The 15,257-nt window shown below is 42.5% G+C and overlaps 1 protein-coding gene across 1 annotated transcript in view; it reads left to right on the forward strand.

Moving 5' to 3' along the window:
• Positions 1-15,257, forward strand: part of thsd7aa (thrombospondin, type I, domain containing 7Aa) — a 213,304-nt gene that overhangs the window by 158,645 nt on the left and 39,402 nt on the right. The window contains exons 11-16 of the mRNA XM_079571198.1: positions 2,092-2,195; positions 6,035-6,229; positions 8,981-9,247; positions 12,828-13,006; positions 14,001-14,140; positions 14,758-14,911. Of these exons, the coding sequence (XP_079427324.1) occupies positions 2,092-2,195; positions 6,035-6,229; positions 8,981-9,247; positions 12,828-13,006; positions 14,001-14,140; positions 14,758-14,911 (1,039 nt within the window). The remainder of the gene's footprint in view (positions 1-2,091; positions 2,196-6,034; positions 6,230-8,980; positions 9,248-12,827; positions 13,007-14,000; positions 14,141-14,757; positions 14,912-15,257) is intronic.

Below are 15,257 nucleotides of genomic sequence, written 5' to 3' on the forward strand. Positions count from 1 at the left end.
GCCCTCGCTCTCAATCAATCACACTTGCACTGATTATATATTCAGTTATTTAGTTAACGTGACACTATTTTACATTTCTATTGCGTTGTGGCCAAGGGAGTTTGCGGCTTGCTTTTGATCATTGGTCGCCGCAGAGGGTTAACAGATTGCGTTTTTTTGCTACCGGTTTATTTATGTGGTGCTGCAATTTTCGGCTCATTTGTCATGGCGAGCGGCAGATGAAAACAGACCCTTTGTAAAAATCAGCTTTCACTTCACTCATTGGTAGCTTACTGATGCTGTAACTATACTTCTTCTTCCTTCCTTCCTCCTGCTAGCTTTGTCTCGTGGCCAATCCACTTTCAAGACCCTAAGGACCAAAGTTAACCAATAAAAAACAGCAGTACACATCATTTGTCTGCATCTCTTTGCATATGCCTTGGTTGGAATAAACCTATGCCATAAAGGCTCTATGCACACGAGCGACACCTGACTTTTGAGTGCGATCTCTTCTTCCTCTCTCGCTATTTTCCCGATAAGGATTAGCGATGTCTTGCACAAATCAACTAATAGGTCAAGAAAACATCACGGATACTGATGGGAAGTCACTGGGACGTGTTAAAAACATAGCGTTTGATGTAAATTCTTGACTGCAGGAAACGTCAGTGTTCAGGTAGAAGTTTTTATCTCAGAGCTAATGGCTAGTATTAATTTTTTTTATTTTTTTAAAATAAACTAAAAAGTATTTAGACTAAAATCTTCATTCAGTACAGATACTTATAAGGTCCATATATAATTAAAAGAAAAGGAAAAGGTATTATTTGAGCTTATTTTTGTTTTTATGTAGTGTTAGCTGTTAAAGCAGTAACGTGTAACGTGTTTACCTTAATAAATACTTTTTGTAGTCCCTCTGGGGGCAATACAAGTGTTAATGGGTTGATTGGAGGGTCTTTCATCTCCCCCTGGTGTCTCTAGCCAGAAAACCACAATTGCAACTTGACTGCCACCGGACCAGAGCCACCAATACACATTAATGGAATCACGAAGAAGTAGCTAGCAGGCTAACGGGCTAAGGGAACTGCGAGCTATCGCCACTTAAACAGTTTACAGCCAAGTTTGAGTGAAAACAAATATTTCCATTGTTTAATTGGATGTACAATATGCCTCTCTCCCTTTTTCTTTTCTGTCAGCATAGTATTTACTCTCACAGACAATTAATAACACTTGCAGTTGCGCTTATGGTTTCTAGGGGCAAGAGCTACTTAGTACTGCTTTAAATACAAGATGAAAAACACCCACTTTCGATGTTTTGCAAACAAAAATTCTAGAGAGCAAAGTAGTTCATAAAGGGGCTACATGCAAGTTCGCCATTTTATACTCACTACTGCCATCTCAGGTCATACGTGTAACTGCACCTTCTATATTAAGCTTGTGCATGACGGCAATTTGGACCCGAAGTAACAACCTTTTGAGTGACAGTGCAGGGTTTTAGAGGCAGTTGAGGTGAACAGGTCTGAGCTCATTCTACACAGGAAAATACATAATTTTAACATTATTAAACTCTGTATAGTCCCTTTAAAGCCTTTGTTAACTCAAAAGGACAGAGTGATGACTTGTCGCAGGAGAGTCTGCAAGTTTGATAGAACAGCCAGCTTATACAGCGCAGGTTTTATGAGCCCTACTTCAAAGCCTTTGTGCCAAATGGACAACATGCACTTATATATTAGCTATAGTGACAAGTATACATCTGTAGCTGTCAGGCTTAGGTCTGTTCTTATTTAGGAGGACTATCGTGTCTCTGCATGGGGTGACACAGGATCACACATGGCTGGTTATTGTAACGCCAGGCAGTTGTTTTCACTGCTAAGGCTAAAAGAACAGATTATACTATTTTCAATATACATAAAGAAACACATGTCCAGTACTACTGTGATGAGCACGGAAGTATCCTGCAGTGAATTATTTAACTTTTATGGAAATAACAGGACATGAAGAGCAGCGCCTGAGGATCCTCCCAGAAGTCACATGACGCCCCCCTGTATAAAGCCCATTGTTATAGTGCCCCATTTTTAAATCACGTGCTAACTGTGTGTGTGTTCTCCTCTTCTATAGGTGGAAGACGCACAAGTGGCGCAGGTGCCAGCTGGTGCCCTGGTCGGTTCGACAGGACAGCCCGGGCGCTCAGGAGACCTGTGGGCCGGGTCTGCAGGTCCGAGGTAAGGACCACTTACACATTACACTCCTCACAAACACAAACAATACTAGCAGATGTCTTCGAAAAGTCAACATGAACTGAATAGTTGATCAGTTATAACACACTGAACACCAGTGTTTTCCAAAGGTTTAAAATGGCCACAGTAAAACATAATATGGTCCTATTTAACACAGCACTCAGCGCCGTCATGTCCCGGGGTAAAGACATTAGCGCAAATGAAAGATTCCTATATCTTGGATGCGGTCCCAGTCACTTTGTCCTCTCTCTCGGCCCCAATGTTGAGGCTGACATCAAAGCACCACCTAGGGCTTTCGCTCGCCTGTAATTTCACCGTAATGATATGGAGGGAGGAGAAGACGGAAAAGAACGGTGTCAAATATGAGCGTGTTATCTGCTCCAGAATGATCATATGAGGGTCTGCAGATGCCCAGAGTGATCTGTGTCTAAAAGGAAGAGCTTTCACCATTTGCAACCATTTTAACCATTTGTCGTTGACATTGTAAAGCTTTTACCATGTTACAATGTTGTCCATCATAAAACACGCATGTTTGAGCAATCTTTGAGTTCCCCCCGAGGTCCAGCCCTAGAAGCTTTCTGACAACCTATCCACCTCATGTGGATGTCCGACAGTTAACTGCATCCACAGAGCTGGAGAGGAGGTGGTGTTTGTTTTGATGGGCTGTGTGGGAAGGTTTGTCTTATAGTGGACTTATCAGGCCAAATGGAGTTTTTGAGTTTTAAACCATGTTATGATATTGTTTTCTCATCTAAGACAGACCTGGAGCAGTATTTCACGACACACACACAGTGTTAATATTAAATTTACTGCTGAACTTCCTGGATACAATTGCATCATTGTTTAAATCCACATGTTTAAAGCCCATAATCCAACATTACATCGGTTCCGAGCCGCTCTGCTCAAACAGTGTTCATCAGGCCGCGCTGAAGTGACAAACCACGCCGTAAATTGAAACTAAAATTTTGTTTTATTAATAAGTTATTCCTTGCCTGCAGGAGGAGCCCTGGGCAAAGTCTTCACCAGCTCTGTGTTTGATTGTTGATTTCTTTTTGATTGTTTTCATTCTAACAGAGACATCATTTCAAATGATAAAACTTTTATCCACTTTAAACTAAAGGAGAAAGAAGAAGAAATGTTTGAAATTATTGCTGAATACCATGGTTTAAAGCAACTCCTAGACCATGATCCTTTGCATTTGAAAATAAATAGATTCATAGATAAATTAAACGTATTGCATTATCAATTGAAGTTGAACTGATGCCCCTGAAACCGCACCGCTATTCGACTTCAAATATTGTATTTTCAGACTTCAAGTTTCTCTTGAGATAGAATCTTGGTGAGGACAACATAGCTCGAGGATTAGCCTGATATGCATGTTTTAGGATGATGCAAGGGAAACAATGACTCAAAGGTAAGCTACACTGGAAAAAGAATAATCATTTTAATCAATTTTCTTTTAATTTAAAAAAAAAAAAAGATTCAGTCTAAAGTTTAAGTAGGTTTGGGTCTAGTCTTAGATGAGATAAAACCTCTTATTGCCAATGAAACAAGAATTTTTATTTATTTTGTATCATCTCAAGTGAGTAAGAACTATTTTCAAAGTTTATTTGTCTGATTTCAAGTGGGATTTATGCCTGTTCCATGACATAAGCTTTTATATCTTAACTTAGTTTGCTTTAAACTGACTCAAATTGTACACAAAGTACCCTAATTCAATGAATTATCAGTAATTTCTCTCATTTAAGATGGTCCTTTTCCCACTGCAGACGTAGACACAGAGAGATCATGCAAAGTTCACATAGGAAACCCTTACATCGAACATTGGACACATACATGACTTACAACGATCTGACAAGTAGATCTTCGGGGCATCTTTATCTTCTCAAAGCCCAGTAGACAATGTGCGATGCGATTGCGTTGATGAGGCTGCTGATCCTCCAGTGAGTATGACCCTGATCATTACAGACCATTACCTGAAACCGTATCCCCTCCTGCTCCTCAGATAATCCAATACAAGGCTCTTACCAGGCCGCCGCGCACTCAATACACGGCCAATATAAGACGAGGAATCACCATTCATTCAGACATTACTCAGACCACTTCCTGTTCAAGACCAACTGTGGCCAGTACAAGAAGTGACGTCACAGGAAAAATAAGTCGAATCACCACAAAGAATGGAAGTAGCAAACAAGCTCTGTTTTCATTGGCTCCAGAAAATCACAGAATATTTAAACTTGCTGACAATGAAGCCGGTTAGTTATCGCAGCGAACATCAAAACAGCTCCTAAACATGACAAAAGTTATGCTCCCAATTGAGTAGACAGTCGATGGTGCTTTGATCTAGCATGAGTCAGAGCAAAAGTCTACTTCCAAAACAAAGGCTCAGTCAGTACACTGTTCAGCCCTGGTTCACCGGGTTCACTCAGGCAAACGCACTCATTATTTAAATGCAATCCTCTCCTATCTATCTCCTCATTGCTCCTGCGCTTGTGCTGCTAATAACCGCTTAACACAGAGCATAGTGTAATATTGATTATGCAATATAACGTGCAGGTTTTCCTAACAATGGTTACTCTGATTCAACCCACTCATTAGACCCAAACATGCTTTAGTAATACTGTATTCTCTTTATACTGTATTCTCTTTATCTCTTATGAACACCGGCCGTTTATGGAACTGTACTGGAATTTATGTTCTTTGTTTAAGGTTCATTAATCTTTGACAACTCATGTTGGAACAAAGCAAGCACTAAACCGCAGGAAGAAACTCTGATCGTGTTCATCTAATTACAAAAGGCAACAGTAGAATAGAATATAGTCTCACAAGCTTTAGTGTCCAAATACAAACGTGAGTACTGTTTTATCTCAACTTATTGAAAATGTTTCTCTTTTTCTCTAAAGATGTTGTTGTAAACTCTCAGTCATCCAGACGTGTTCGATCCAAAAATCAGCAATTAATCTTAGAGTTGTTATGACACTAATGAGCCTCAAGAGTCTCACTTCATGTTCGGACAAAAGCAGAGCACCGTGGTAAAAAAAAAGAAAAATTGCAATATTCACTAATTCAGCACTCTTATATTGCAGTGGTATTGCACTGCAGTAGTAGTAGTATTTCGTTCTCTCACCATTTCAACAAAATATGTTCATCATTAGAATTACAAACTGCTTTAAAGTTTTGGATCCATGACCGGACCTGCTCTGGGCAGTTCTTCACTGACAATGGACATATCCTGCATATGCGGCTTAAAATAGACTTAAAAACACTATTTTGGGGCGTCCGCATATGTTTACATTTTATAATTAAAGAGACTATACGGAGTTTAACAATGTCAAAACTGCCTCTAAAATCCTGCACTCAAAAAGGTGTTAATTCGGGTCCGAAGTGCCGTCATGCAAGAGCTTCATATAGAAGGTGCAGTTACACGTATGACCTGAGGTGGCAGTAGTGTGTATAAAATGGCTAACTTGCATTTAGCCCCTTTAAGTAACAATGAAAGAGCTAGTGAAGATCTTGACTGGGGCTCCTCCTGGTGGCAGCTGTAGGAATAGCTTATTAAATAACAAAGCTAACTTTCAGTTTTGATTCACGGCGTGGTTTACAGCTTCAGCACAGCCTGATGAACACTCTTTGTGCAGAACGGCTCAGAACTGATATAATGTTGGTTTAAGGGCTTTAAAATTATGTGAAACATATGTACTCAAACTCAAAGTAACTCTAAACTGACTTGTACTTTCTACTTTAAGTACTTCTTCTAGTCCAGATGACTTTTTACAGCTGATCTCTCTTCATGCTCAGTCTAACCCCGTGTCTTCTCTCCTCAGCGGTCTCGTGCCGCAAGCAGGACGGAGGGCAGGCGGATGTGGAGGCTTGTCTGGAACACTCCAGCCCCATGCCGGCGCTGACCCAGCTGTGCCAGATGCCCTGCCAGGAGGAATGCCAGCTGAGCGCCTGGTCCAAGTTCTCCTCCTGCTCAGCTGACTGTGTTGGGGTCCGCACCCGCAAGAGGATGCTCATCGGTGGGTACTGCGCCACTGTGTGGGAGAACCAGTCCAAGCCTAAACCTGGACCTGAGCCTGTACAAACCAAGTCCTGACTGCATGTGTGAACCAGATTTGACAAATATTAAACCGGGAATAAACTATTTTAACTAAACCAGGAAAAAATCGCTGTCAGGATTAAGCCAACTAGAGCTAAGAAAACCTCAAATCTCCATGAAACAAGAACATTTGCCCTTGATTTGAGTAGGTAAATAGAAAAGAATAATATGTTACGTATTTTCGCACTTGAAGGTGCATCTTGCATTAATATTAATGCATATTTGACCGTGACCGCTGTATTGGTGGATAACTTGGCACCTTTACTTTCCATCCCGATGGCCTCTTTTGGGTGCTCCAGGACCAATTGTTTCTGGCAGGTTTTCACTGCTGACAGATCTGTTTCCTTCGTTACGTATAAATGACATTCCATCTAGAAAACCTACAAGAAACTTGACTTAAAACTCAAATAAAATCGGACCAAAAAGGACCAAAATCAAGACCCAGTCCAATTTCTGCCCTCGCTAGTTTTTGACATTACACATAACTTTATTGATGCCACTGTGAGTCAAACACTGTCCATGTGAGAAAGAGAATGTACTGATGGTCCCCCACGGACGCTGGTATTGTCACCCCCGGCTTGCAGAAAATATTCAAGTTTGGTACGGGCTGCAGGAGGAAAAAGGGTGGGGACCACTGCTCTACATAACTACACCATGAGTCCAGCCCACTAGATAGTACGAGTAGTAGATAGTATTTGAAAACAATCAAGTCTAAAACAGCCTTTGGACGATTTAAATCAGAACTAACTCGGGGCTAAACCAGGTCTAAACCAGCTTCCAACATGGTAGATTTCAAGGTGACTCCACTGTTGAAGCAAAAAACAACGGTGCTGGGAGATTGAAATGGAGCGTGTCAGATTTTGTGTGATTTGACTTGTGAGACATCAATATCTCCAACAGTAAACATAACAATAAAGCTGTTACAGAAACATAATAAAACACAGACTATTTATCCTGCGCTGTAAATTCCGTTCGGTGGCTGCGTGCTCACAGATCGATTCCACAAGAGCGTATTGATTCGTTACGCTCACTCATGTTTCGCAAAGCCAAATAAGTTGTTTGAGTCATGGCTTGTGTTTTACATTCGTAGTCAATACAAGAGACAGCGTTGAAAAAACAAAGGCTTCTATTCATGGGGGTGATTCCAAAAACAAATGCTATTCATTTCCAAGTTTTCTTCCTTTTGAAAGTTCCAATTAAATGGGTTTTTCCATGACCTTGTATAAAAAAAAGCTTGGAGGTTTAGTTTTGTTCATGAAGTTAGTTTTTCAATAGAAAGTTTTAGCAGACACAGGCAAAAAGGCTTAATGAAATGCATAGATGGATGAAAAATAAACCTCAACGCATTCCTTGGACAGGATATTTTTCACATTCACAGTGGTGGGCGCAGCGATTATTTGGGGCTTTTCACATACAGCCCAATCAGGACTGAGTCACTACTACATGTTTTCCATACAAATAAGCCGATATGTGGTTATGCCGTGCTTTTAGCATAGGGGTTCCTAAACTTATTTGGTGTCTACACCCCCAAACCTGCCACGCAAACAATCTGGGATCCCCAATGTAAAAAGGTACTGCCTGTTTTGCTACTTTAGGGCTATAAAACCTAAAAAACATCACCTTTATTCTGATATTTGCCTGGATTTCACAAGCGTTCAGCATGGGCTAACTGAAGCCCCTCTATGCTAGCAATTTGGCTTGCTTTTTTGGAGCCAGCTCCTGTATTTAGAATAAGGTGGAAATAAAAAGAAAAGAAAAAATAAGAAAGAAAAACAAACACAGAACAAGTTAAGACAAACACGTTGAGGTAAGAATGACAAGGTTGTGTTCGATTTGACCAAAGAACTTCTGGAGCCCATTTCCTACTGCATATTTTATTTATTTATTTATTTATTTGTTTATTTGACAGGGACAGTACAAGGAAACATTGCCAACTCGTTGGCCGATGTTCTGTACATAAGGCGTCTAGCCATCGGCTAATTTGCAGCCTCCGTCCCTGGTTAGGCTTTTGAAAAGGTTTATAAAAGAACAGAAAGATGAAAAATCAGTGAAAAGCATCAAACAATACAACAATAAAAAGAAAGAAGAGAAGACATATCTGACCACTTCCCATCCCAAGTTCAGCCTCACAGTTCAGTGCTCACATTTTTGTTTGTTCTTCAGCCACAGCTTCAGCCTTTGGGAGAAAAGTCTCAGGTCCATTTGGGACTTTAACTCCAGTGGCAAAGCGTTCCATAACTGAGTCCCTTTCACTGAGAACGCAGACTGACCCAGAGCAGTTTTGCACCGTTTCACTCTGCAGTTCCTGCTGACTCCAGCTCTGGTACTCACTCCTTGATTATATGGCTTAGTCCATGTTTTCCAGAGTCTATGGTCCATACTCCTTCATCTGATTATTTCACAGCTCAAATAGCTTTCACTCATTTCAAAGCTTTTCTTGCCAATACTGTACATAACTTTGTCCAGTTGATGAGTTTGAAAACATCTACTACATTAGAGGAATGAGAGATTGCACAAAGATGTAGCTAACAGCTGTAGTTGTTATCCTTGGCTCTAATTCTTTTCACTTTTGCGTTCTTGAAAATAGGGATGGATTAATTTGGCACAATATTTTAAGCTATAAGTTGTGCAAAAAGTGACTTAAGTCTTTGTTGCTAATGTTTTTTGTCAGGTAAGAGTAAGAAGCGGGAGCAGTGCAAGAACCACCAGGCGTACCCGCTCACGGAGACGCAGTACTGCCCCTGCAACAAGTACAACGCCCAGCCCGTGGGGAACTGGTCCGACTGCATCCTACCGGAGGGGGGCCGCGTGGAGGGCCAGCTGGGCATGAAGGTCCAGGGGGACATCCGGGAGTGCGGGCAGGGGTACCGCTACCAGGCCATGGGCTGCTACGACCAGGACAACCGCATAGTGGAGACGTCCCGCTGCAACAGTCACGGTGAGTTCCTTGGATGGCTACGGTACCCAGGACAACCAAAGAAATCCGCTTTTTTGGGGAAACGGGTTTTGTATCAGTAGAAGGCATGGACTTTCATCATCACATTCTAAAAAAAAGCCCATTGCGGTTGAGGGCATTACTTTCTCCTGCATTAAACACATTTTTTGCATTGTTTTGGGCCCACTTCTGCCAAGCAAAAACTCCTCTGGGTGGCTATTGCTCAAGCTGATTTTGCTCAAATTCATATCAGTTTTCCCGTTTCAGCGAAAAAGACAGATAGTAAAATAATTTCAGACAATATTACATGACATAGCCGAGCACATGGGAAAAGCACTCGATTTGTCTCTGACATTGAAACGCATTCGATTTGTCTTTCCGCTCAAAAAAACACTGACTGCAATTGACGGCCGCGTTTTGGACATGTTCTAAAATGATCCGACTTGTTCCTGACATTTGTAGCTCTGCAGCGCGAAAAAAAGAAAAAAAAAAAATACAGAAAAGCAAAATCTGTCTGCGGTTTCCTCCCCGTGCCGTTCACCGGCTCGGCCCCACTCATCAAAGCAGCCAATTTGAGCCCGCGCTCGTCTCCACTGCGCTGACTGGAGACTAGCCCAGATCTGTCAGTGCTGGTGCGGCATTAGCATTCCGCACTATCTCCAGTCAAAAGGCTGGTAAAGGGAATTAAGAATCACAGCGCTTGTCGTGCTAACACCGTCTTATTGCCTGCACATCAAAAGCGGCAGCGGGAGGAGGCAGAGGGGTGTTTTACTGTTTGCACTTTGAGAGTGTCATGTGCGAGTTTGTCTAATGGTCACTGGCTGCAACTGGAAGGATACAGAGAAGGGAGTGGAAAAAAGTGATTTTTAGGCTTGGCTTTCACATGTGACAGTGGAAGCGTCAAAAGAGGCGCTTAGAGCAGGCGCTAGAATGAGCATAACCCGAATGCTCATTCTAGCCACTAGGGGGTATTAAATGAAAAAAATGGATAGACTTCCACACGTGTTCAGCAGAGGGCACTGACATAATAAGGGCTCAGGATATGAACAACACATGATATAGCCACGTGGTAAATGGACAGTCTGCCCCAGGATGGTTGTGGCTTCAATAACAGCTTGCCCCCACCAAGTATGGAGTGAATGAATATGGCTATTATGTAGTACTTTGAGAAACTTCTGACACAGGCTTGTAAAGTGCAATACAAGTGTAAGCCATTGTTATTAATGAAGTTACAGTCAAGTTTGGGCTTTGACCAAATCACAGCTTATTATTATTATTCATTTATTGGAAAAATGTTCTCTATGCGGCCACGATCCGCCGCGGGAGCTGAATTTCAGCCCGTGACCCAAATGAGTTTGACACCCCTGCGCCAGAGCAAACCAAAAAGGGGCAAACGAGGAGAATATGGTTCTCCTCCTTGGCCCCCTTCCGCTCCACAAAACAGTTATGGAGCGGAGGGAGCTGCGCAGGAGGAAGAACAAGAAGCAGGTGGAGGAGCTGACCAGTGCAGGACACCACGCTCTGAAACAGGACAAACACAGGAGGCGCTGCACTGTTTCAGAGGATCAGAGGAGCACTGACCGAAGGCAGCCAGCCAGGTTTCCTCCGGGTGCTACGGTTTTCCCGACCTCCAAAAACATGCCGGTCAGGTTGGCCCACGGTGGCGCCATACTCAGTGGTGATAAACTACACCACAGCCACCTCTGGGATAGGCTGACAGAGGCTGCCAATCTGCGCCATCGGCTCCTCCAACCACCATTAACCACTCACACAGTCATTCATCCTGGCCTATTGTAAATGTTTTTCGTGGTGGGGTAAACCGGACTACTTGTAGAAAACAAGTCGCCTAAAGTGCTTCATAAGGGATTATTATTATTCACTCCACACTCGGTAATGTTAAGCTACATGTACTTGAAGTAACTGTACTTCTTGGTGTAGTTTTATCATGTAGCACTTTTTACTTCTACTTGAGTGCTGTTTCTTTGGGCAGAAAAGAAAATATATTCAGCTATACATATAATTCAAATGTAGCCACAGCAAAAGAGGTGATTACTCAGGGCACTTGTTTCATAAGTTAGTAATGGGGGCATGCGAGAACTGAGGAAAAATATGCTACGTCTTTGTTTAAAGTCTTTTTTAAGTGTCAAAATCCCGTATCTTATAAATAAACAAGTATGGAGCTTTTTAAACTTTCATGAACTCATGACTGTTGTTATTCAGAACGGCATGTACAGCTATGACTCCTACGCGCCTTAAGTATAAATTTCAGTTTAGTCTCTTGGGGAACTCTCTAGCCGCAGCTGCAAACTATAGTAAATCTAGCCCAGTGTATTGAGAAGATTTGTGCTCGACAAAAATGAGTACAGCATATGGACATTAACCCAATACATCATACATAGTGGTAATAATGGCCACACATACGGTATCAGGTCGAAGGCAACAGTTAAAATATGTCTGTGTAAGCTGCACTGTATTCGGCTATTCCCTCCAGGCGCAACTCACGAAAATACTTACTTCAGATAGCTCTTTTGAGTGTGACCTTACCATAGCACACAGTAATCCTCCAGTGGTCCAGCCTGTTGTATTTTTAGCCCCAGTGACTTTCTCCACAAGGGCGCCGCGCCGCCGCCGCTCCCTGCAGTGGGGCTTTCTCTCTGTGTTGTATGTCCTGCAAACTTTCTATATCCCAAGGTTTTTGTTTCTCAAGTACCCTCTTTAGACAACATCGACCCTTTCAGGAATGACATGCTGCAGTATTTTTTCTTCGATTGATAAGACAGTAGATGCCTTTCACAGCACCAAGCTCTACACTATCGGGCTGGCTAAAGTGCAGAGCATGCTGCGTGAATTGGATCCTATGAAAGAAAATGGGTTATCATATCTACAAGGCAAGGATATACTGTCCATCGATGTGCTTCACCACATTTCTGCAACCGTTTATCAAATGCAACGATAAACTTGAGATATGTAAATAACTTGGCTTTTGCTTTTTGCCAGTTGAATGTGATTTTCAAGCGACCAAAAAGGCTTCATTTATTCAGAATTTGCATTGGTTTTTGGCTAATGCGAATTCTTAGACTGACAAATTTGCCATGGTTTGTGACTAAAATGGTAATTCCTTCCCCTGACAAATCTGCAGTGTTTTGTGGTTAATGCTAATTCTTCCATTGACAAGTTCGGAGTGGTTTGTGGCTAATGCTAATTCTTACACTGACACATCTGCAGTGGTTTGCCACAAATGCAAATCCTACCATTAACAAATTTGCAGTGGTTTGGCACAAATGCTAATCCTACCATTAACAAATTTGCAGTGGTTTGGCTAATGCTTATCCTAAACCACTGCAAATGATTCCATTGTACTACACGTGGGTCCTCATGCTGTTATTTTTGCATGCAAGACGTTTCACTTCATCAGCAACTTACAATCTTTTAGCAACTGACTGTACTTCAACTGTTATTGGTTCCACCCAACATTTTTATCAAAAGCAGATGGTAATTCTTCAACAGAAAGTGCAAATTCTTCGACTAAAAAGGTTTACTTCCTGAGTACTGATCGGATCTACTCTCCTGCCTTGTGTTCCAGGATACATCGAGGAGGCGTGCATCATCCCCTGCCCATCGGACTGCAAGCTGAGCGAGTGGTCCAACTGGTCGCGCTGCAGTAAGTCCTGCGGGAGCGGGGTCAAAGTGCGCTCCAAGTGGCTCCGGGAAAAGCCCTACAACGGAGGGAGACCCTGCCCCAAACTGGACCACGTCAACCAGGTGAGAAACCAACTAAGTGAAGGGAGAGTAGTAGAGAACATTAAATATTTAGTTCTAGGGTGTACTCTTGTTCATGTTTGTTCACTAGAAGCAAACTCTGGTGGGCTCCCTGGTAGAGTACACTTTGATGTTGGAGATATGAGCTATGAGCTTTGTGGATCCACGAGAGAAATTGTGTTACAGTGTGTGTCACAGTATAGCCCAAAAAAATACTTTCAAGTTGTACAAACGAAGGTAACAGCAACAGAATTAAACCAATCAAACAATGGCAACTACAGCATCCAGGGATTATTCATTTCAAGACCAAGTCAATTAAGATGATCCAGTGGGTTCTAGTTTTGGACTTGTGCACTTGTGGACATGTTAAGGCCATTGATTACAAAGGCTTGAGTATGCATGCAACTATGACCTGTGCACCAGACCACTGACTTTTTCAGGTCGATCCAAACAATGGCCCCTGGTTGCTCTGCTCCATGACCGCGACACCTGGGGCCAACATAGCCCACCATTGCTGTAATATCTCCATTAAGGGGTGGCAGAGCAAGCTAGTTTTCCATTAGAAAGCATTGCACTTTAGACACGTTTTAGACAACTGTAAAGCCTGGTGCCTAATTTTTTTTAACTTTCTACAGCTAGCTAATCTTCCAGTGATAACGCTGGTTTCGGTGTAGTTGAAGGGACCAGGCTGGTTTGCTCCTATACTATACTAATGATGGCGCCATCAGCATCAAAGCTAATGGCACGAGCACGGCTACGACCGAACTTCACGCCCCACAAGGGCTGAGTCTACTGTGAAGATCTCACCCTTTTGCCCTTTTTAGGAACATGCTCGATCGGAGCTGGGTAGGAGTCTGTAGATCGGCCTTGAATTCCCTTTCGAATGTGGTTATTATGGCAAACGGGGAGGAGTTAGCAGACACTGTCTATTCATTTTACAGAACACACACATGAAACCCCTTCTCAAAGTCTTGTCCCATTGTGCTTGTCCCCATAGGCCCAGGTCTACGAGGTGGTGCCCTGCCTGAGTGACTGCGGCCAGTACGTGTGGGTGTCTGAGCCCTGGAGCGTGTGGAAGGTCAGCAACGTGGACCTGAAGGATAACTGCGGAGAGGGAGTGCAGACCAGGAAAGTCCGGTAAGGATATGTGGGATATGTGTCTGAACACATCAATGTTAAATAAAACTTCATATACATTACCATTGTTTTATGTGTCTAACCTTAAGGAACATTTTTTGCGGTATCCGAAGCAAAACGACATCTGAACTCCATGTTAAATAACTCATTATCTCCCAAGTTCTTAGACACATTAAACTTTTATTCTTCATTGGTTTAAACAACTCCAGTGGGCTGTTGTCATTAATGAAGACAGGGGCAAAGAGATGCCCACTTACAATCCAAAAATCAGCTCCATTACGAAAACTCTTACAGAACTCTCAACTCCCACACCGCTCCACCAAGCAGCCATCTTTAGAACTTTGTGAAATAGAATGAATAAGAAATCAAGATCGAGTGACTTGGTGAGAAGCGGTAGCTGAATAATAGATTGTAATGCTTAATAATTGAATTTCCGTGCAGATTCTGAATCAGTTGCGCTCTGGTGTCATTGGTGAATTCGTGCTGTGATTCTAAAGTTGCAAAGTTTTTGTTTTATTTATTTTTTACCTGGAATTTCTAAACGCCAATATTTGGTGCAAAAAGCTTCTGTGTGAATGTTTCTAAATGCCATCTCATCTGTGGCACGTGTTTTGCAGGTGCATGCTGAACACGATAGACGGCCCCTCGGAGCAGGTGGAGGATTACCTGTGCGACCCCGAAGAGATGCCCCTGGGTGCCAGGAACAGCCGTCTGCCCTGCCCGGAGGACTGTGTGCTCAGTGACTGGTCTGCCTGGAGCCCCTGCCCACTGGTGAGGGGGACATACCGCTGATACTGCCAAAAAGATGTAATTAGACTATCACCAAAAGGTTACCGGCTGATGTAAGGGCCGTGTAATGCTGCGGTTTAGTTGACTCATTCGTTTTCGAGCCCGGCGAGAATAGCCAGTGAGAATCAATTAAAATTTATTTCAGGGTGTAGTCTGAGATAGCCCAAAACTGAGGATTGAACTGAAAAATGTGATTTAGCATAAAAATACAAAAAGAAATCATACTTTTTTATCCAAGTCCAAACGGTGTGAGAGTGCGCAGGTTAAAGAAAAATGGTGGCACCTGCAAGGTGGACACCACCTCACTCTGTTTGTCATTGGGTACAGA

The sequence above is a fragment of the Gobius niger genome (assembly GCF_951799975.1).
Source record: "Gobius niger genome assembly, chromosome: 14".
NCBI lineage: Eukaryota > Metazoa > Chordata > Actinopteri > Gobiiformes > Gobiidae > Gobius > Gobius niger.